At 36.6% G+C, this 24,851-nt stretch overlaps 1 protein-coding gene across 1 annotated transcript in view; it reads right to left on the bottom strand.

Moving 5' to 3' along the window:
• The window catches only part of runx3 (RUNX family transcription factor 3), a 76,455-nt gene extending 54,843 nt beyond the window's left edge, over positions 1-21,612 (bottom strand). Inside the window, exons 1-2 of the mRNA XM_016288820.1 lie at positions 21,397-21,612; positions 21,075-21,188 (exon numbers count right to left, since the gene is read on the bottom strand). Coding sequence (XP_016144306.1) covers positions 21,075-21,132 — 58 coding nt within the window. The 5' untranslated portion in view covers positions 21,133-21,188; positions 21,397-21,612. The remainder of the gene's footprint in view (positions 1-21,074; positions 21,189-21,396) is intronic.
• Positions 21,613-24,851: the final 3,239 nt, after the last annotated feature.

Below are 24,851 nucleotides of genomic sequence, written 5' to 3'. Positions count from 1 at the left end.
TAGATAGAATGATAGATAGACAGACAGACAGACAGACAGACAGACAGACAGACAGACAGACAGATAGATAGATAGATAGATAGATAGATAGATAGATAGATAGATAGATAGATAGATAGAACATTAGAACAACTGATAGAATGATAGATAGATAGATAGAACATTAGAACAACTGATAGAATGATAGATAGATAGATGTTGTTGGATTTTAAAAAGGCACTTAAAACCAAGAGAGGAAAACAAAAGCTGTGTAAAAAAGAAAAATGAAAGCATGATAAAGTGGTAGAAGAGAAAGAGGAGAAATGGTGTGAGATATAGGAGGCCTTTTATGTGGTCTCATGCGGAATGCTGTCATTCATTCCCGCCTGCAACAAAAGCCACATGTTTATCTTTTTTCTGTTCAGACGAAGCGCTCCATCTTGCGAGTGTCTGAGAAGGAGGAGATATGCTGTATATGAAAGGAATGAGGGAATTAAAAAAGTAGGTCGACACAGAACAGAGGAATTCATCAAAACAGCACGCTTGTCAGAGCATGTGCACATGAGTGTACGCGCTCAACACACATGATTATGTTGATGCAGATTTTCTGACTGAAACACACAAAGCACAGATGCACAACACTGGGGTGCATAATACACCAAGTTCATGGATTCGATTCCCAGGGATTGCATGAACTGATGAAAGGCATTCCTTCAAAAGCAACGTAAGTCACTTTGGATACAAGGTGTCTACTAAGTGCATAAAAAACATAAAAATGTATATGATTACATAATATGCTGCAAACTTAGAAAATCTCTGAATTGCAAGTCAGGCCTTGAGCAAAATTTCTGCCTGTATTGTTTTTAACTGAAGCTTCTGGTGTGTTTGTAAACTCAGTCACAGTGCTGGAAGGTGTCGTTCTGTGCTGTTATTTGAGTTAATCAATCCAAGAGCATGTAAAGTCTCTGCCATTGCATTGATTAAAGACAAAACTCTAAAACGAGCTCGTTAACAGACTCGCTGCATGTTTAATCACTCATAATGGGCTCGCCAAGTTTGACTTCCTATCAGTGGCCCGTAAATGAGAGATAAGAGTGTTTCCACACCGCTGAGCTCATTTTTGCTGGCAAGCATGTTTTTCTTAAGAAATAAATGTAAAAATAATGAACCTTTAAAACATTACAACATTACTAATCAATTAAAGTACCAACTCATAAATCATATACTGAATTAAAAATTACTTGCCAGCTGGTCTGTGACCTCATCAGGAAATGCAACATAATAAATGAGGTAAAAATAAAAAGTCATTCAAATGAAAGACACATACTAAATGTGTACAAATGACAACCTCTGTTGTAAATAAATATTCCTTGCATTGAGCCACCAAAAACAGCTAGTAAAAATAATAACAAAAATAAGGAAATAATTAAATTTCTTAAATTAAATTTGTAAATATAATGGTATTTATAATAATATAAAATTTATAAAAAATCATATATTAAATAAATATTATTTTATAATTATAATATTATAATAATACAAATGTAATTTAATGATAGATTTTGCCCCTACATATAAAATGCAAAATTTAAAATAATTAAACATTTTAATAGCCATTTCACAGCCAATAAATATTTATTTCAGATCAATTTTCTCAGTTCATGTGGAATAAAGCAGTTAAACCCTGCATAAGGCGGACTGTTCCTGTACATCTTTGACTTTAAAGTTACTTCCTAAATTTGGCTTTCACACTTTCAGAGAGGCATCAGTTAAATGAAGCATGGAATGTCCAACAGGAAGTGACAGTGTGAATATTTGTCATGAAGTTTTCTAGATGGTGGGAAATCGCCAAGTCATCACTGTGACATAACGAGTCAGCAGCATGATGTCTGTCATCTGTCTGCAAAAATGAAAGAAAGTGTGAGAGATTTTGCAACTTGTACAGTATGTATGTTTGTCTGCATGGGAATGTCGTGAGAGTGATCCAGACAGCTTGATCAGACTCCAGACACAGAAGGGCAGAGGAATGGGAAGAGAGAAAGCGTGAGTGTGTGTGTGTGTGTGTGTGTGTCTGTGAGAGGGGGAATCCCTGTCTGCTCATCTGGGGCTTTTCCTCAGAAAAGGAACAAACTCCATAAACACACTCGTTGTTTTAGCTCTGTTCGAGCACACACGTGCAGTAGAAGATTAGATTATGCCAGCTATTCTCAAAACTAAAACTAGTTCACTAGTGAAACTAAAATGACTGCCTCATCAGATGAATGAAAAGGCCGCTTCCAGAGTTCCCTATAGTTTATGAACTGTTCAAAGATACTAGATTACTGTAGTTATAGACTACCCATCTAAAATGCACACTTTGTGCACAGTAGCTTCATAAAATTGAATGTTTGTGCTTGTGTCTATTTAGATTATAACTTCACAGTCAACATGAAATCAAAACAGAGCCTACAGTGGAAAAAAAGGTGTAGAAACAATTTTCACTCAGAAATTGCTAGTATTTCACAAACAATTACAAAGAAACAGCAAGTAAATTTTGAAGTAGAAAACGGAAATAGTATTTTCTGATCTACTCCAATCATCTTTTTTTAAACAACTTTTGTTTAAACTATTTTTTTTGTATGTCAGTAATATATATTCCTGGTTTTATTGTGGATTATTCATCCATGCATGTTATTAAAAAAAATTGTTCTTTTTATACATGTAATAATTTGCTCCACCAATTTCGTTTCAGCAAGTCACCAAGCCAGCAGAAATTAAGATCCGCAGATTCCACACACGGTTATATGCCGGGCTTACACCTCCTCAAAAAAATATTTTATTCTTCTTTTTTTGGATCTACGCTAACTTGGTGATTTGATATTAGGCATCTGGCACCGCTCCTCTTCTGTGACCAAGTCGTCAACAAGCCATATAAATTCTCAACCTTTTTCTCAAATGCCATACAATGTAAAAATGATGAAAAAATGATGAAAAAAAAAAAACATTACTGGTGTACATTTTACATATATGTACATTTTACATGAAAATACTATTTCAGTTTTTCTATTTCAAATTTCTTGTTTAATTCGATGTGTTACATGCCATTTCCTTGTAATTGTTTGCGAAATTTACTAGTCATTTCTGAATGAAATTTACTTGGTGTATTTGTAGAATGATTTATACACCAGTTTTTTAGCGAATAGAAACTTTTTTTTACAATCCAATCAACACCTTTTAAATAAAATAAAATCCTACATTCTTTTATTTAATATCCACTTTCATTGTAAGAAAAAGAGCAGCTTGGACATTCTGCCTAACATCTGCTTATGCGATTAATGGAGGAAGAAAACAGATTTGGCTATTCGGATGTGACGATTCCTTTTTTAAAACCTAATCTTCTTTAACTGGAGAAACCACAAATGCATTAAAATATGCATCTGAAATAGTTATTCACTTAAAGAACTCTGAGTTGTTTCCTTTCACAAAGACCAACCTGAAAATCTCCCATCACCCAACGCAAGTCAATAAACCGCTTGTAAACAACTTCAGCTTTTTCTGGGAAGGGCGCCTTGCATTTAGCGAGCAAAAAAACAAAAAGGCAACAGAGAGAATCAAAAACTCATAACCTCAGGGCGACCATCATCTTATATCCTATCATTATCCTCATATTTTCAACGCCATAATTAACTTGTTTTATTGCACTCTGGCAAATAAAGGAGAGAGGAAGGGAGAGGTTTTGAAGACGATTAAGGATTTTTGTCTGTGTGTGAGAGTTCTCATGGTAGAAGAGTCTCCGTCGCGTATCAGTCTCGCGCGCTTCCAGACGGATAATTGAGGCACTGATGACGCATCGGTCTGAGGTTTGAACGACAAATAAAACGATTGTGTGCAGACGCTTCAGGGCACAGTTTTAAAGAGGCAAAGCAATCATTGCAAATTCTAATTTTCCATGTATTCCATTTATTTTTGACCAAACTTAGAAATAAGTTGCTTAAACCCTCAGACTTAAACCCGGAGATTTCAACTGCAAATATTTATCATAGTAATGCTATATTTCATAAAATGATTAACTTTTGTATATTTTAACCCATAATTAGTGCTGAATTGCTTTTAAGAATCTTTGCAGTTTTGCGACAGTGGGTCTCTGAGGGTTAAAGTCCTAACGTGGAAATGTTCAAGTTACACTGTGAAACTGGAGCTAAAAATGCGGCACTAATGTTCTTAGTGGTTTTACATCTTGGTGGGGCCATAGCAATAACAGTTATAGGGTGTGTTTGGGAGGATCTGTATGTGTTTGCTTGAAAAGCCAAATGTTTGTTAACTTCTATCCGCTTTCATTCAGGTGTTGGGTGAGGTCTGAAAGTGATACTAATGGAAAACAAGCTTATCAGTGTTCAAGAGCAGGTGTCGAGCTGTGTGGTGAAAATACATGTACATGAAAATACATTTTCAAAGTAACAACAACAAGAGCTAGAGATGACTAAACACTAAGACCCAAATTAATCAGAATTATGTTTTAAAAGCCAGATCCTTCTCTGTCCGTCTGAAAAAATACCAGTGGTCTGTGGGTCTGAACGACTCCGTCTGCTTCAAATTTTATATTGCATGTTCTTATTACAGTCAAAATTATTATAATTGTCCAATCTGTAAATACATTAAAGCAGAAATGTATTAATATTCCTCAAATATTCTGGTTAAGGTTTGTTCTAAACCTCTAACCCTATGTAGTAATCCTTTGCAATTAATTCAGGCTCCATTCAGACTTCAGACATTCAAAAAAGACAGACTTTGCAGATCATTTTGCAGTCTTATTAGTTAAAAAATCTCTTAAGTCTCCTAATTGGTCTTCTTTCTTACAACCTGAATCTATTTTGAAAGTTTGAATCTTCCAATTAGTCTTATTGGTCTTATATCTTAAATTATGATATTGTCTCATCTTTCTTGCACCACTAGTGGCACCAAATGGAATTGCAAAAGATTATAATAAATAACATTTAATTTCCATAATAATTCAAAAAACTTTCCCGAAAACTCATCCCATCTTATATTAAAACAGTCTTGCACAAAAACACACCACTGGTCACTAGGTCTGCTTAAATGCATGAAATCCAATTTATAGACAACATTATTTCTACATCTACTCCTTCAATACCATTTTAAAATAATCCCAGGATGCATCTTTTGAAGCTGTTTGGGAGAATATGTCTAGAGACAAAGAAGAGTTTTCATTTATGTCATGTTTTGATCACTAAATTATACCTATACTGCCAATTTCAGTATTTCATAATGCTAATAACTACTATTATTCTCAAACATGGAAAACAATACAGAAAGAGCAGATGTGTCCAGACTTTGGACTGAATGTGCAGAAGCAGGCGAACAGTAACTAAGTACATTTACTTAAGTACTGTACTTAAGTACCCTTTTGAGTATCTGTACTTTACTTGAGTATTATTATTTCTGTAAACTTATGACTTTAACTTCACTACATTTGAATGACAAATATTGTACTTCTCACTCCACGACATTTCTATCAAGGTCCTTGAAGAAGAAAGTCATTACTATATAGCATTGAAAGTCAGTGGGTGTTTTTTCTTCTTCTTTAGTTTAAGTTTATTTGTTTACAGGGGCAATGCACATTAATAAACATAACTGTGAATGTGCCAGAATTAGCCAAAAAGGCTATTTTTCAATATTGTTCTCTCAGACAGTCAATCAGTTTAATTAAGTGATTTCCCAGCCTTTTTGTGAACACTGACCAGTTGCAAATGTGATATTTATTTACAACAATTCAATAATGAGTTAATATCGTGGTATATATTAGACACAGTATTGTCTGATTTTGCAAAATTGTGTAAACGAAAATATTACCTTTAAAAGCCACAGAGGAATTGTTGTGTGTCTCCTAACAAAACAATAGTTGTTTGACTTGAAGTAGCAATGCACAGACCGTTCTGTGTATAACATAAAAGTACCGCGAGAGTGATTAGAGAGCATTTTTGAAATGTTTGATTTGATGTCAAATAAATCTTGCTGTTTTGCTTTTTTGCAATGTTGCTTTTGCAGTGCAAAACAATATTGCTGTTGTAAAGTTATACAGCTACAATTTCACTGTCCACTTGGTTCAAATGTGGATAAATGGCTACACATAGATGTGTGCACACACTGCCAGAGCTGTGTGAGATCACTACCATCCTGCTTTTGTGGGGGTGAATAGGGGTGTTAAATATAATTGTTAGGTTTTTAACATTCAAAAAGCTCTTTATTCCAAAGATACTACAAGCTAGTCAGTGTATTTAGTAGGCGTAATGTATCAAAAGTTTCTTCAGAGGGATAAGGTATTGCAAGTACAACAATAATGAAAAAAGGACATTTACTTAAGTACTTTTAAAAGCAAATACTTCTGTACTTTTACTTAAGTAAAAATCTGTCTTTACAACTTTCACTTGTAATGGAGTAATATTTGACTAGCAGTATCTGTACTTTCACTCAAGTAATGAAGTTGTGTACTTTGTCCATCTCCATTACAGTTGTCATATTGACTGTCAATTGTTGATGGCCTCTGGGGCCGGCTCCAGGCATGGGCAGGGGTGGGCTGAGCCCACCCAAATGACTGTCTTGCCCACCCAATCAGAATTAGATAAAGATTGCGTTATTTATTTATTTGTGCAGTGATTAAAACCAATCTGAAGTGGGCTGTATGTTGAGAAGTTTAAAGTGCCCCTATTATGGGTAATGAAAGGTTCATATTTTGGTTTTGGGAGTCCCAAACAACAGGTTGACATGCATGCAAGGTCAAAAAACACTTTCATTGTCTTATAATATGCATTTATTTTACCTTACTTGCTCAACGACTCCCAAACGATTGTCTCAACAATTAATTTTTCCAAACCCCTCCTTTGCGTGACGCTAATCTGTGGTGATTGGTCCGATTGGTCTCATTTTCATTTAATCTTGCCTGTAATGCCTGATAAAGCAGCGTTTGTGAGCGCAGTGCTGCTTTGTGTACAGCGTTACCAGGGAAACTATTGGCAAAGAATGAATTAGCATTTTCATTCAGACCAACGCGAAAAGACCAACAAGTGGGCGGGCAATATGCTAATGTTTCATGTTGGCATCAACAAAAAATTACTCGTTTCAATGATTCAGAGTCGACTCTTTCTTTTGATAGACAATAACTTTATACACGGTGCACTTTCAGATTTAAAACTTTGCAGGATGTTTTCATTCACTTAGAGCTGTGTTGCACACTGCATGAAAGGTCATTTTCAAAAATCCATAATAGGGGCACTTTAAGATATAGCTGGAGACTGCCCAAACAATCATAAAATAACACCAGAAAATTGCAGCATTTTTCTTTTATTAGCTGAATGCGCGCTGAATTCACGCGGAGGCTTCAGTCTGTTGCATAAAAGCAGAGGCTGACAACGAGTGAAAACGGGCAGAAATATTTGCATGCTATCACGGGGAGTTTGCGAGTAACAAGTTGAATACATGAATATGTATCATAGCCTAGCACTGAAATATCCTGAGTAGTTGAATTAATGTTCTTAAAGGTGACATATCATGAAAATCTGACTTTTCCAGGTTTTAAGTGCTATAATCAGGTGCATCTACCAACCAAGGAAACGTGAAAAAGATTAACCCAGTAACTTTGTTTTGGTAAGCTTTTTTTTATTTTGATTTTGCAAGCGACAACGTGTAATGCCATGGCGAAAGTTTGAGCAAAACATGCTAACTGTTCTGCCTTTGGCTGCACAGAACACTATTTAGAGTCACAGCCTCAGAGGAGACAAGAGAGCAGTGGATTTAATTATTTATTTACTGTATATTGCTGCTGCCACACAGATCTAAAATAAACATGCAATTTATTTCCCAGCTGTTTACCTTCACGGACATAACCAACTGGTTTTGTAACTCGTGTGTTTTTAACGTAAACTTGTGTGTGAATGAGAACTTAGTTTAGTACTCACATGCTGTGACAGCCGCTTTCTGTCTGTGTGCTTTTGCACTCAGAAAACCATATATCAGAAGTTTAAACTATGGATTAAAATGCATGATTTCAGCACGATAAACATAATAATCAGAACCAAAACAGATCTGGAGACACCAGAGACTTATATTACATATTGTAAAAAGGGGCATAATATGTCTCCTTTAAAAAGCATGCTCATTTAATAACGTGCATTCATTGCATGGACGGGGCAAGATAAATGTTTAAATGCATGTAGGCTATACAGTTCAGTTGAAAGCTTAGCCCGTTTAACTTGCTGTTAATGCTGAATGTAAGGATGAAAACTGAAAGTAACCTAAACAACACTGAAATATGAGCTTGTGCGATGAAAGTTGCGTTCAACAGTGGCAACTCGACTGTAATATCTAGTGATCCAGCAGACTTTTTTTTTTTTGTAAAATTTCGCCGTTTTGAATCGAAACGTTTTCCACCGTTTTTAATTGTCATTTACGTGTTTTGTGTAAATCCTCAGTTTTTTTCAACATAGGAACAGCTAAAATTGAATGGGTGCATATTTAAATATAAATTAAAATATATTAAAATTCTCGTTTAAATGCATGTAGGCTATACAGTTCAGTTGAAAGCTTAGCCCGTTTAACTTGCTGTTAATGCTGAATGTAAGGATGAAAACTGAAAGTAACCTAAACAACACTGAAATATGAGCTTGTGCGATGAAAGTTGCGTTCAACAGTGGCAACAGTCGGCTCGACTGTAATATCTAGTGATCCAGCAGACTTTTTTTTTTTTGTAAAATTTCGCCGTTTTGAATCGAAACGTTTTCCACCGTTTTTAATTGTCATTTACGTGTTTTGTGTAAATCCTCTGTTTTTTTCAACATAGGAACAGCTAAAATTGAATGGGTGCATATTTAAATATAAATTAAAATATATTAAAATTCTTAAAATCTTATTCTTGTTATTTTGCTGTTCTTTTTTTCTTCTTTTAGTTGATTCCACCAAATCTATTTAAATCCTTTATATATTTAGTTCTTTTACCATTACCATAGTGGTCTGATCTTTATATTTTCCTCAAAACAATGGTCCCCCCCAATGTTCTAGACATGAGTATGGCCTTGTTAGTTGAAAATGATCATCAGTGTAGAAACAATGATCCAGAGAAAGAGAACAACGAGGGCTTTTTTCCTATTCAATAAAGGAAAAAAAAGTTTATTTTGTTGTGAAAGTGCATGATATTCTAGGCTGCCTATGAAAGCTTTTTTTTTTCAGTGTACATATAATATAGTTAATATAGCAATATCTACAGTATAAATATCTAGATTTTTACCCCTTGCAATATCTCCCCCAACCTCGAAAAAAAATGCCCTCCCAGGATATCTGCCAGCCCACCCTTCTATAGCTGTCAACAACCAGGCCTGATGGCCTCGCTGAAAGTAGGGTGTAAACCTTTCAGTTCCTCTCACTTCACAATGTTTTGACTTTAAAACATAACATAAATAACAGTACAGTACGTCACACCACTCCTAAACAAGTTCACTCGCCACACAGTTCTTATCACTGTGTATTTTTACATGTAGATCTGCTACAGGCCAATGGTCATCTGCTATTCTGGGATGGAACAGTTATAATTCAGCATAAGTGCATGTCATATTTTGCTGTTTAAAAGTTTAGGATCAGTAGGATTTCATTAAATTGATCAAAAGTGACAGTAAATTTTTTTATAATGCTACAAAAGATTTTTGTTTTAAATAAAGTATTCCTATTCATCAAAGAATCCTAAAAAAACTTTCAAATTCAAATTCAGTAGAAATGTTTCTTGAGCAGATAAAATGTATTCAAATAGAAAACAGTTCTTTTAAATTGTACATCATCTTTCACAAAATTACTGTTTAAATGTATTTTTGATCAAATAAATGCAGCCTTGGTGATCATAATATTTGTTTTCTTATATCTTACTGAAACCAAACTTTTGAATGATAGTGTATGTGTTTCTGCAAGTAAAATTCTGAACTACCTATATTACATTTGCATTTATTTAGTTTTCATACACTTCCGCCTGAAACTTACAGATGAATGAAAATCACAAACATATGCAGTTAATCATAAGGAGAGACAATGAGCAGTACTGAAATAAAAAAGGCCACCAGTGGTGGAGAGAAAAGTTTCATAAGCATGAAACAAACTGTGCTGTGGGACTGCAATCTATCCTAATGGTCCATTACTCACTGGAACATGTGAGCTATAGAGATGTTAGATGCATTTATTTTAACATGCTCAGAGAATCAAACAGAAACTATTTTATGAGCATTTCCACTGAGCTTTCCAGTGCTGTGGATATTCTGGAAGTGTTCATCCTGCCTTCATGAGGTCTGTTCCACTGCAGCGAGGGTCTCTCAAAAATAGCTTGTCTAGACATTATAAATGACATTGACATCCCTCTACCTCCTCATATCATGACAGATCATTATGGAAGGACCAGCGAACACCTCTTGTTCCTCAGATTCACTGTGTGTTGTGGTAATGTGTTTCGCATACACCCAGGAATCGACTTCACTCGCTGCTGTCACACACAATCACACGCCCAAGCGCTGAAAACACACACTAACTCTGGGTGAACCCAGTACATGGCTGCCGCTGCATGGAGCACACGTACATGAAAAACACTTTTGATGCACATGCATTGACCTTTTCAAGGCTTAGTATTCTGGTTTGCAAAAGAAGCACATTGGCTCTGTTCCAAACCCTAGTGTAGGCAGCATTTTAAGCCTCGAAACATACTAGTATTTTGAATGGAATATCTTCTAACTACACATTATATTCCGAAATATGTCAGAGGTTAATTAATAAAACAACTTTAATATGAAATCAGTGTTAATTTCGTTAATGAAACGTATTTGCTGATGACCTTTTTTTCCTTGACTAAGAGGCGAGGCAAAGATGAGACGACACCGACTTCATTAAACACTATAACTATGACTATATCAACATGCAATATCATTGACAAAAAAAGGTGAGAATAAAACACAACACCTCTATATCCAAAATCTCTATATATTTTCTTTAAAAAAGAGGAGAGAAAGTATAGACCTCCACGAATTTTCATACTTGGGGTTGCCAGATTTCAAGAGTTCAAATCCCTCTATCAGAGATTTACTCTTAAAAGGACACACTTTCTGCCCAGTGTTTTACTTTACTTTACTTTATCTTTGCAACCTGGCAACCATTCGCACACGTTCTCTCTACACTGTGGAAAAAGTGCTGATGAACTGAAAACATTGACAAATGTTTAAGTTGGAGTTCAGCGATCTACATTGAGATATTCTGCTCAAATTAATGTGTAATAGAGTCAGTCTGTGTTCCTTCAGACGACCGTTTGGTGCGACTAAATCTGCCAGACCTTCTCAGTGAGGAACTGCAATAAATCCAGACATGGATGTGGTTGCTGAATAAGTGCACTTATGCAACCTTTGTGCCACAAGTCTGTTCTGTTGTAGTTTTAATAGAAAAACATGAATATAAATTGGAATTAATAAAAATGAATACAAGGAATTTCACTGTTTCAGCTTTTGAGAAAAGCTCCTGAGTTTTACCAGTTTTCATAGAGTTGACGTAAATTTATATTGATATGATAATTTAATAAATCAGGAAACTAAATGAGGTAAAATAATTCATGTGTGTCAGTTGATATTCTTCTTGTGCTTATAGGTGAAAGTGCAATAATTCTGATAACATTTCTCAAATTACATCAATCATGACGAGTAATCGTTATTATCATTTAAAGCTTTTTACGTTTTCATTGGCTAAAAATAAACATTTTGTATATATTTAGACTCTCAGACACTAGAATTAAACTTTGACCCTATAAAGCCCACTATATCATATGTGACCCTGGACCACAAAACCAGTCTTAAATTGCTTGAGTATATTTGTAGCAATATCCAAAAAAACATTGTATGGGTCAAAATTATCGATTTATTTTTAATGCAAAAAATTATTCGGATATTAAGTAAAGCTAGATCATGTTCCATGAAGATATTTTGTAAATTTCCTACTGTAAATATATCAAAACTTAATTTTTGATTAGTAATATACATTGTTAAGAACTTCATTTGGACAACTTAAAAAAACGACTTTCTCAGTATTTAGATTTTTTTGCACCCTCAGATTCCAGATATTCAAATAGTTGTATCTCGACCAAATATTGTCCTATCCTAACAAACCATACATCAATGGAAAGCTTATTTATTCAGCTTTCATATGATATATAAATCTCAATTTCGAGAAATTTACCTTTATAACTGGGTTTTGTGGTCCATGGTCACATATTTGATACACAAACTTCTAAAGCCTCCATTATTAACATGATCAAAACTTTGGCTTTTAGTATAATTCTAAAAATGTCCACCTTCAGGTCGTGGTTCACATGTCTTTTTGCTCTGAAATCTTTAGTAAACAAGAATACATTTGATATTGTTATAAATATTATAATACAATATATAAGAATCCATTAAACAAAAACAAATATATTGTTGGACTCTTATTTCATATGTCAGGCTTTACAGGATTTAAAACTCTGTTTGCAACCTAAACAACGGTCCCTCAAGAAAGATAGAGCGACTACATGAGAAAATTTCTCACTCATCACAGCCATTAGATCTCTGATCACTAGATTCAGGACCAGTGACAAGAAATCCCTGCAAAACACTCCCCTTATACTCGGGACATTTCCCTAATCAACTCCAGTCCCACAAAAGAGCCTACCCTTTATAAATAGGAATTGTTCTAAGCTAAATTAGACACAGAAGCCAGACCCTCCGCTGAGACCCTCATGCAGTTTTCATTACGCTCTTCCCTGTCCAATATCCAGACCCTCAATATCTGGTTACAGATTTCAGTTCTTGCCTTGGATGCTGATATTTTCGGGGGCCGAGGGTAATGGGCAGGAGCCGAAAGCCTTTGAATGCGCTCCAGCGCAGTGAAGTATCAATTTATAGGAGCACGAACCATGTGTTTATGAAATTAATAAACTCTGTGCAGTCATCTGAAGTTTTGCATGACCTGAATGCTACATTGGTAAATCTGCGGGCATAGCACTCAGTGTCCTTAAGTTCTGCCATGAATGCTTCAGAGCAGAATATGATAGATGTTTTCTGTAGCTCAAGCCGATGGAGTTTAGATTTGCTCTTGATGTTATGTGAGGTCATGTCGGTAGAATTCAACCGGAAGACTCAGGCAGGATTCCACCGTGGTTCCACTATGCATGTCTACATATGTGCATGCATGCAGATGTATGCTTGTGTACGCATGTTTGCACGCTGTACAAAATGAGGCCTCATTGAAACCTGAAGGCAACCGCTTGCATGGGTTTTTCTGAGTTGAATTCAGTTTCTTTAGGTTAACTCAACCAAAATTTTTAGAAATTTTGTAATCATTTTCTCATCCGCATGTTGTTCCAAACCTAAATGACTTTTGATATATTTTGAAGACCTTTGAGGTCCAAACATGACATTCTTTGTACTTTCTTTTCCACAGATAAAAAAGAAAGTCATGCTGGTTGGGAATGATATGCGAGTTAGTAAATTATGACAGAATTTTTATCTTTGGGTGCACTATGCCTTTAATTATTTTAACTGAAAGCATTGACCAAAATGTTAAATTGGCATGACTTTAAATTGTATGTATACATGTGTGTGTGTATATATATATATATATATATATATATATATATATATATATATACTGTATATGAGTAACGAGTTAAAAATGAATAAGATGGTATAAAATTTAAAAATCTTTAAATTGCTTTAGATAACAATTCTAAAAAGGATTCAGGGTTGTCTTTGTTGAACTTAAGCATGTTGTGTAGAGTTAACTATTGACAAAATCATATGAACATTCATCATATGAACACTCGTGAGACAAAAATCAGTCATGAAGTCCCTTTAGACACCACATAGACCACAGCACTTGGTACATGAAATGCAACAACGTTAAAAATCAATTGATCAAAAAACTATTTTTTAAACCGAGAGCAACAAGCTCATCCTGACGTCACAAGACAGCAAGTTGCTAAATGTGACAACAAAATCAACAACAACAGTGTAAACAACTGGTTAAACATATCCAACCATAATAATTATAGATGCCCCAGAGCATGCTTGTAAGAGACTGAATAGGACTGAACCAAAGATATTTCATTTGTCACGTCATTTCTCAAATACTGCATGAGTCCAGTTGTGCTTGTTGGTTTGAACAATAGAAACAAAGAAAAAAACAGAGTAGATAGAAATAAACTGTACTGAGATGCATTACTGGTGTTCCTGAAAATGACAAGTTGCTAGAACAAATATGCAAATGGAAATAATCAGGTAAAAGAACATTATTTATTTGATCTGTGAATCATTTTTACATTGCATGTTTAATATTTAGGCCAATTTAATGCGAGCAGACCCATATTCTTATGTGTGGGAATGTGGTTGCGTGTTCGTGTATGTTTCCATTTATGCAAGTAAATGGCTTGTATAGATACGTTTATATATATATTTATATATTGAGTGTGTGTGTGCTTTAGACTGCTGTTTCAGTGCAACAGGTGTGACCTCATTGTGGTTGCTGGTGAGCAGCAGAAGCAAACAGAGTCTGCATCAGATTAACATGCAACATACACACACACACACATACACATGCGCACGCCCCCAACCAACCTCTCGCCTTGTTCCTTAAATTTTTTTCTCACACTCACTCTTTCTCTTGTATGTGAATCGTTTTACAAGACACTTTCTGTATTGTACATCATTGCACATATCTACTGCAAAGTTTTTTTTTTAATAATTAGTTCTTGTGTTTTCCAGTGAAATATCTAAACATACTTAATATTTAATAACATGTACTTAATGTGCTTAATGAATGTACTTAAATGAAGTTTAATATTCTTTCCCCACAGGCAAATGTTCTCGTTTTATACATAAACCTCAGTAAATTGTATTTGATTTATGTTTAAATTGCCCCTATTATGGATTTTTGAAAATGACCTTTCATGCAGTGTGTAACACAGCTCTAAGTGAATGAAAACATCCTGCAAAGTTTTAAATCTGAAAGTGCATCGTGTATAAAGTCATTGTCTCTCAAAAGAAAGAGTCGACTCTGAATCATTGAAACGAGTCAATTTTAAAACCAATCCCAAGGTCTTTTCGCGTTAGTCTGAATGAAAATGCTAATCCATTCCTTGCCACTAGGTGCCGCTTTTGGAGCGGTAAAAATAGCGGTTTCCCTGGTAACGCTGTACACAAAGCAGCACTGCGCTCACAAACGCTGCTTTATCAGGCATTACAGGCATGATGAAATGAAAATGAGACCAATCAGACCAATCACCGCAGATTAGCGTCACGCAAAGGAGGGTTGGAAAAATGAATCGTTGAGCGAATCGTTTGGGAGTCGTTGAGCAAGTAAGGTAAAAATAAATGCATATTATAAGACAATAGCCCTATTTGCACGGGATTAGTATTACCTGGTGACCTCTAGTCATTTGTAATAATTGCGGAGGTTGTCTGTGATCTTAATCCCGTATGAATCGTCTATGTCTATAATTTGTAAAGTAAAAATCCACCCGCAAATGACCTACCATATTTCGCCGAACACCGAGGTCCTGTGATAATATTAGTCCTGTGCGAATCGGCATCTCTGTAATTTGGCCTGAATTTGGTGGGGTCGTATATAATGTTTTCAAGGTTTTTGTTTCCTGTGCACCTTTTTATCCATCTTTCGCGAAGAATGGAGGCTGCGTTGGAGTGTTTTGATAGTAGGCCTATTTTAGGTGCTGGGTCATATCGCTATACAGGGGCGGTTTTAGGATTTCATCCACAGGCGGGCTGAGCCCTCAGACAGACCATTAGATACAAACAAATGACCTAAATTGTTTTAAAGTGCCCCTATTATGGGTTAAGAAAGGTTCATATTTTGGTTTTTGCAGTCCCCAACAACAGGCTGACATGCATGCAAGGTCAAAAAACACTTTCATTGTCTTATAATATGAGTTTATTTTTACCTTACTTGCTCAACGACTCCCAAACAATTTGTTTAACGATTTATTTTTCCAAACCCCTCCTTTGCGTGAAGCTAATCTGTGGTGATTTGTCCAATTGGCTTCATTTTCATTTCATCATGCCTGTAATGCCTGATAAAGCAGCGTTGTGAGCGCAGTGCTGCTTTGTGAACAGAGTTACCGGGGAAACAGCTATTTTTATGCTCCAAAAGCTGCACCTAGTGGCAAAGAACAAATTAGCATTTTCATTCAGACCAACTTGAAAGACCAACAAGTGGGCGGGCAATATGCTAATGTTACATGTTGAATTCAACATGAAACGGCTTGGGATTCGTTTGAAAAACGATTTGTTTCAATGATTCAGAGTCGACTCTTTCTTTTGAGAGACAATAACTTTATAGACGGTGCACTTTCAGATTTAAAACTTTGCAGGATGTTTTCATTCACTTAGAGCTGTGTTACACACTGCATGAACGGCAATTTTCAAAAATCCATAATAGGTGCACTTTAAGTAAATATACACAAATATCCATTAAAGCTACAGTTACTTAGTTAAGAGCAGCGAGTGATTCTCTCTTTTTCTTTTGTTTGATTAACATTATTAACATAGCCTAAAAAATGCAAGGGTCCGTTAATGCACATCTGATATTTTCTTAACTATTTATGTTCACTTAAGATGAAACTGTTTACGTCGATACTCGTCAAGACAGCCATTCAGAGATAATTTTGCACCAATTTGCTCAAGACGTGACAAAGAACTCAATTTGGTATTTGCTTACTGTCTGAGAGACGACTTCCTTGTGTGTGCGCACAGAGACGATCTATGACAGCGTGCGAGTACCGCATTGAGATCTCTTTCGTACCGTCTTGTGCTTGAATCGTTTAAAATCACTTAAATGTTTAAACTGACAAGCCTTAAAACACATGAGAATGATAAACTTAGGGGAAGCAGCACTGGCCCGATCGTTCAGATAGTTTTAGGGGGCTGAGACGACAGATAGGGTCTAGGGCCTAAAAAGGGTCTAGAACCGCCCCTGTCGCTATACACCTATACACAATTTGCAGAAAGAGAAAGCTGAAAACCATCAGAAGAGCGAAAACAAAAAGAATGATTAGAATGATGACATGTATAGCAGCATGCGGTAAGGAACATTCATATCCTGGAGATAAGTCAGTAAATTTGAGTAAAATCACAGGCTTCGCTTATCCTGTGCGAATGTGCCACATGAAATTCAGATGTGGTGGGGTAATTTCTAAATCACACGACGTCCCCAGATAATAGTAATCCCGTGCGAATATGGCTAATGAAAGTGTTTTTTGACCTTGCATGCATGTCAACCTGTTGTTGGGGACTCCCAAAACCAAAATATGAACCTTTCATTACCCATAATAGGGGCACTTTAAATCAAGAACAAACTTTCCAATGGAGTAAGAAAAATAAGGTTAATTATTTGTATAATTGTCTAAATATTTTATGAAATTTTGCTTCTCAAGTAAATATATCCTGTTTTAAGGATGGTTAAATATTAGTGGATAACAGCACAATACAAAAATACTGATTATTAAAATTATAATTTTATTTATTTAATTAATTATTTATTTATTTTGTTGTGTGCTGGATACGTGTCATGACTGTCTTGATCCAATTAAGTTGCCTTTAAATTTGTGTTTGGAATTTGGAAGAACTTTTCTGAATTTAATATATTTCTGAATAAATGTTTTTATTTAGACCTTAGAATATATATCTATTCTTCTTGACAAGTATAATAGAGTAAATATTCTGTATAAGTATACATATATATCACACATAGTTTCAATTTATTCAGATTGCTATATTTGTTAGACATTATCATTATTAGATATACTGTTAATCCTTATGAAAACATTTTGAGCAAATGTATTTTGAGTATGATTTCACACACAGAAGTGTAAATGGGTCCAAAAGCCCTTTTTTTTTTGTACACAATATAAAGGATATCTGAACATCTCAGATTGAAGAACTTAATGGCTTTCTACTTTTAAATGATTCACTTTTGGTTTCATGGCCGAACAAATTGAAAAAAGGATATTGCATATTCACAAATGATTTCCAATGGTAATTAGAGCCGCGTTCTGGTATATGAGAAGTTCTGACTCTAAACAGTAGAAACTGAATTCATAGTTCATTGATTCAAGAAAGAAAGAAAGGAACAAAGAAAGACTATAACTGACAAAATCAAAATTGAGCCTATTTACTTTCTTAATCCATGTTATCATAATTGTGATTGATTCATCAGTGCACATATTTGCCAATTAAAAAATTTTGATAATTAAAAAAAAATCATCAAATTCCGTCCTCAAAATGCAATTAAGCTCTGAAACGACATTATTTTGCATCTATTATCACACATTTCTATTACTTCTCAACCTCTTCTCTCCAATCACCTGAGTCTAATCTGATATGTAGCACTTGCTTTTATGAATCAGCTCAGGTTAAAAACACTCCAGTCCCACCCTATATTTTTTTCAATTTTATTTGGAAATAAATTAAATTACATAAGTAAAATGAGTTGCGGAAGGTATTTCATGTTGACTTTAAACTGGTTAAAATTATCCTGCAAACTCTCTTGCCCCAGACTCTTTTATTTTGACAACACTGTTACTAAAGCAAACACAAATTTTGACACTTCTGTTTTCTTTTTCTTCCTTATTTTTGAATGTGAGCACTTTAAGACAGTCTAAAACCCTCAGCTCATCCCACAGGGACGTAACCACCACAGACATTGGGATACATTTTCCCCAAATTATTCTGATTAGTAATCAATCAAGATCTTTCACTGACTGATGGTCCCTCCACACTCTTAAAAATAAAGGTGCTTCAAAAGGTTCTTCAAGTGATGCCATAGAAGCACCTTTTTTGGTTCCACAAAGAACCATTTAGTCAAAGGTTCTTTAAAGAACCATCTCTTTCTTACCTTTTTATAATCTGAAGAACCTTCTTTCGCCACAAAGAACCTTTTGTGAAACAGAAAGGTTCTTCAGATGTTAAAGGTTCTTTATGGAACCATTTAGACAAAAAGGTTCTTCTGCGGCATGCTGGGAGTTTAGATTAGCATAGCAAACCTAAACCCCCGCTAGCATTTAGCTACCGCTTACTACATAAAGCGGATGACATGAGCGTTCACCCTGTCCAATTCTGGGCTACTTTATTTAACTCACACAGATCCATCCCAGACTCTACAATAATGTTAAACAGCTCAGAGTTCTGCTGATGCATGTAAACACAGACTCAACCGTACCATGTGAGGATCAATTCAGCAGCAATTACTCAAACTTCTAGACTTTCATGTGAGCGGATGAGTGGGATATGAATGGATCTGAAGTCATCTATGTGAAATGAACTGCAATGAAGTAGAAAACATCACAGGCAGGCTGTATATATTTTGTCTCTGCCGGGCAGGGTGGCGTCACTTAACAAGACCGAAAGCATCACTTGTAATCTTGGCGAGGGGTGATTTGCTCTTCTTTACTTTGATCTTACACAACTTGTTTTCTGAAACGGATATTTTCGATTGGATGAGCTGCTTTTGAAAGCAGTTGCATTAATGCACCAAGTTGCTATGTTGTAAACAGCCTACACAAATAAATATTACTTGCTAGAAGAATAATTAAGATTAATATACAGCATTCTCAGGTAATGCATTTACTGATGAAATGCATACAGTATCTTGAATGCAATGTAACTTGCTTTGGATAAAAACGCCTGCCAAATGCATAAACATAAATATGAATAAACTTCACCTTTTTTTGCACATTGGCATCTTATACTATATTGCAATTGCAGCCATTTCACAAAAGCAATAAGCCACTCAAAACATGTGAATATATATATATATATATACATATACATATATAGTACAAATTTGTGTACATTTTATTCATTTAGTATGAAAAATTAATTCATATTCAATATCAAATGTGGTTTTCAACCAACTTTTATATTAATATTACATATTTTTAAGAAAATAGTTGAAAAATGTGTGACAGGTCTTCAGTTTTTCCATTAGAAGTTGATTTGATTGTGAAAACTGAGAATTGCATATGAGAATGACAGGTAATTGGAGGAATTTGTGACGTCAGCCACATAGGAAAGTCGTTATGGAGTCATACATTTTTTTTATTTCTAGTAATTGCAGTTATGCATCACGCACAATTAGACAAGATACATGCATTAAAGTGTAAATATCAGTTTTGACCTCAAGTTGATTTAAATCTTCATCTCGCCCTAAATGAGCACTTCATGAGCAGAATGATTCTGCATTGTTTTTAAAACAAAACCGGACTTGATCCAAGAGCAGGAAGCACCTCATCACATGTTGATGTTACCATAGTGACAAATGGCTTCTTCTGAGGAGCTCAGGAGATGCAGATGCCAGTAAATCACTAATGTTGACTTGGGCTCGTACCCACACATATACACAGCGACCACAGAAAGGCCGAGAGTGCCCTGGCTCCTGAAGTTGACTGGTTTGTGAGTTCCAGTAAAGGTTGGTCTAGCTGGTTCCTCCCTTGCGCCCTGCGCTGAGAGAGCGTTTATGGTGCTAATGCTTGCGGTGAGCAGGCCATTATGATCCAAACCCATCAGAACTTCTCCAAACAGACTGCGGCATTATAAAACAAACATCTTATAGGAGACAAATGCGCAGGTAACTCATATGCACAGATTTGTGCATTGAATACCTTGATCTAGGTTTCACGGCATCTATGGAAGGCCGTAAAGGCTCAAACATATATACATAGAATTACATGGTGCTCTTTTACATCAACAGACATTTTAAGCAGTCTGTTTACAAAGCAAAACAAGCATTAACTGGTCTATGCTTTAAACAGACAGGTTGCACTTTAAAAAGTGTTAGATAATAGTTCTCAAGGGAGTTTGTAGTCCATTTGCAACACGTCAAACCCAAGCATGCACTGTCACACGTTCAGAACTGCTAAACTGCCACAGATTCACAGCAAACTACAGCAGATACACTCTTATGAACGTTACAACTACGCCTGACAGCTTTTTGGTCACCACAGCGGCGGCGGATGAGGGAAGGGAATGCCATGATGAGTGACTTACCTCGCAGTAAACTGGGCGAGTAGCTGGAGAATGTGTCGAAGATGCTGTTTGAAGCCATGTGTCCCACTCGGGAGGGAAAAGAGCTGGCCTCTCCGCCGCCTCACCGACTTCAGCCTGAGAGAATGACAGTCGGAGAAAGAGAAATAGAGAAACTACATAGACTGCCTGCAACCAAGAATTTGGGGTTTGAGAGTGCCACAGGAATCTTTCGCCACAAGCCGTCTAACAGAACAGCATATGTGCCGTGTGGTGAGAGTGAGCAAGAGTGAGAGAGAAAGAGAGAGAGAGAGAAAGACCAAGCCACTCTGAGCGATGGACTCACCTTTGACGATGGACACTTTTGTCTGTCTGCCTCTCTAGTAGTGGTGGTTGTACTCTCAACGTGGTTTTAGTCAGGTAGTTGAAAGTTCAGGTGTCTGACGCGCTCGCATTGGTGATCTCCGTGGGAACGGCCTGTCAGTCGCATGTCTGAGGTATCCGAGGTCACAGCTCCCGCGGTAGGGCTGCTGCACGGCAATCCCATGATCTGATTGGTGGACCTCAAGTCACATGACTCTCTCTCTCTCGCTTGCATGCAGTGAAGTTCTCTTTTCTTTCCCAGTGTGTTTCACACCCATCTGATTGGCTGATGGGTGTTTTTTAAATGGTTTCTTGGAGGACGATGGGACCTTCTAGAAGAGAGGCCACAAAGCTTAGATGTGACACAAACTCAAGTGAAAGACACTGCAGAAAATGTGGGACGTAAGAGGATTATTAGGGAAAAGAGAGTACTGATGTGTGTGTGCGAGTGTGTTTTGGTGGTTTTGAGCATGTTAAACCACCCTTCCACCCTCACTCACCACTTGATAGTATCTCAATGTTAGCCTCATTAAAAACAGCCAAGCCAATCATTTCATTAGGCCTCCCGCTCGCTTTTTACCCTCATTTGTACCCAATACGCTGTGCTTTATGAAGTTGACATGGCTGTGGGTGGCCTACTTTTTATTTCCGAAATATTAGCGGGATTTGACACACCTTTCATGTATGGCCTGATTTCAGTGGCCTTGTTAAAAGCAAACATGTGTAACTTTTTATCTACACCATCCAACTGTGCCTGTCGGTATGCATGTGTGTGTGTGTGTGCATGTTTATGTGGTTTATCAGGACACAAATCTGTAAAATAACATGGGTATGATATAGGTATTACAACTAGAAGGTGATTTATGAGGACATTTTCAGTGTCCCCGTAATTCAAAAGGCTTATAAATAATTCAGAATGAGTTTTTTTGAAAATCTAAAAATGCAGAAAGTTTCCTGTGAGGGGTAGGTTTAGGGGTAGGGTTGGTGTAGGGCAATAGAAAATACGGTTTGTACAGTATAAAAACCATTACGCCTATAGAGAGTCCCCATAAACCATAAAAACAAACCTGTGTGTGTGTGTGAAATTTGTCTCCAGAATAAATTTTTGATTTTCATGTTTGATGCAGTTTTGATTCACTATTCCAACTGATATATAAGGCAACTAAGAAATACTAAGGTGTTCTGGATGGTTGCCATGGCATTGTTAGCTTGTTGCTAAGGCTTTTCTATGTTGTTGTTAGACATTGCTAGGTGGTTGCCAGGCTGTTTTGGCTGGTTACTAAGGCTTTACTACATGCTTGCTGGATATTGTTAGGCAGTATTCTGGTATGGATAGATAGAACGATAGAAAGATAGATAGATAGACAGAACGACAGAACGATAGATAGATGTCAGAATTATTGCGCTCCTATTTCATTGTGCTCTGTCTGTTTGGCGCGCATGCGCACGGCTGCGCTCGTTCACTGAAGTCTGTGAATTTTAGCGGAGATTAGCGAAGAAGAAGGCTCATGTACTCCTGACAGCAAAATGGAAATATTTCCATGACTTTCTAACATGTACAGATGGAGAATATACCTGTAAAATGTAAGTTATGCATTAAGGAAAACAGCACATCTCAAACACATTAAACAACTCAAGTAGAGTCTATGTTAGCCTCACACTCAGCCTTTCTGTCAGAGCATCTAAAGCGAGCCGCTTTAAACTATACAAAACTATAAACTATACTATATATTACAAATTTTTTAAAAGCCCATAATATAAAGCTTGTCACATGTTTAGAACAAATTGGATTATGCACTTTCTCCGCAGCGGCTGAGTCTGTGTCCTCTGCTATATTTTTCAGATGTGCTTGTATACTGTATATCAATATAAACGGTATTGCCTCATACCGTATCGCTTATAAAGAATATATCGATATATACGCGTACAAACTCGATATACCGCCCAGCCCTAATAGATAGATGGATAGATGGATGGATGGATGGACGGACGGACAGATGGACAGACAGACAGACAGATAGATAGATGTGTGTGAGAGTGTGATTGAGTTTATGTTGTAACATGCAGCTTTGCAGCCACAGTGCCATGAAAATGAGCACTTGTGTGCTGGTCAGTCAGCAGCACAGGGAAAATGACACAGTGGATGTGTGTGTGCGTGAGGCAAATAACACACTTCCAGGGAGTGTGGCCTATGGTGAGGCCACAGAATGACTTCAGGGCTTTTATCAACCTTATTCCAACCTCACAAAGTTTCCCCTGATAGAATCACCCAGCTTGGTCAGTGTGCGTTTGTGTGTGAACCTGTGTGGCATCTATCGCTTCAACGTCATTGTCACATGAGTGAAACAGTATAAAGAGAAAACACAGTAGAGAGGAACTTGAATTTTATTCATTGAGAATTGATTGGATCCATGTGGGCATTCGATACCAAAACAGTATGGAAGGCTTTCTTTTGTTTGAGGAAGTGCAGGCTGCAGGTCAAATTCACCCTAGAGAGCATCATGATGCATTCAATCTATTGTTATTTGCTACTGTTGCTGTAATGTTACACATTAAGTCACTGACTATTGGCAAAATTCTATAAAGACTGCATTACCTACAGCAGTAGCCTTTGCAACATTTAAAAGAAAATGGAATTGTGTGCATAGATGAAACATAGTATAAGACAATAAATCATTTTAATGTCAAGTCTATATTTTATGCACATGTATAAATTTAGCAAGTACACCACAAGTACGTGTCTTCCCGAAGAGTGTATTGGACATTGAGGATGGGGCCGTCCAGCTTCTTTCCACAGACACAAACACCATCTGCTCTGTGTTATGGGAAAAGGGTTTCTTAGCAGCGTCGTTCACTAACCACAAGCAAAAATGGTGGAAGCAGCACTGCAGCGATCGGACAGAGATGTTTTTTTTTCTTTCTCTCTCTCTTGTTTATCAAGCCCCTGTATTTAAGTTTAATATAACTGCAGTGTTTTGCTGAGAGAACTGCGGTGGGCCGAACGCTGCCAATGTCCCTCCACCCCACGGGTGGGGCAGAGCGGGGTGGTGGCTAAAGCGTGCGGTTGCGAGCGCAGATGTGCAGGGGCTTATTTTGTGGTGTATAAATTGCAGGCTGCCCCATGTGCAACTCATAAAGGGGGAACACAGCAAAGGACAGAAGGAAAAATACAGTGATGAGGTGGCCATCTTCACTTCAAACGCATTTTCGGACCAAAAGCGAACGCCCAGAGTCTAAATCTGGCTATGCCGCTTAAGGGGGATCGAGGCTTTTGGATGGAAGGATGAGAAAAGAATATGAGAAACTACATTCAACCATTTCAATTTCATGAATCCCAGAATCATACTGCTTAAAGCAGTGGTTCTCAAACTTTTTACAGCGGTATACCCCCTGGGGCATTTAACATCCTTCTGCGTACCCCCTCTCTTCCACTTAGAC

This window comes from Sinocyclocheilus grahami, unplaced genomic scaffold (genome assembly GCF_001515645.1).
Source record: "Sinocyclocheilus grahami isolate Dianchi unplaced genomic scaffold, SAMN03320097.WGS_v1.1 scaffold234.1, whole genome shotgun sequence".
NCBI classification, from domain to species: Eukaryota; Metazoa; Chordata; class Actinopteri; order Cypriniformes; family Cyprinidae; genus Sinocyclocheilus; species Sinocyclocheilus grahami.
The sequence above is the reverse complement of the archived record's forward strand: the minus strand, read 5'-3'. Positions and strand labels throughout refer to the sequence as shown.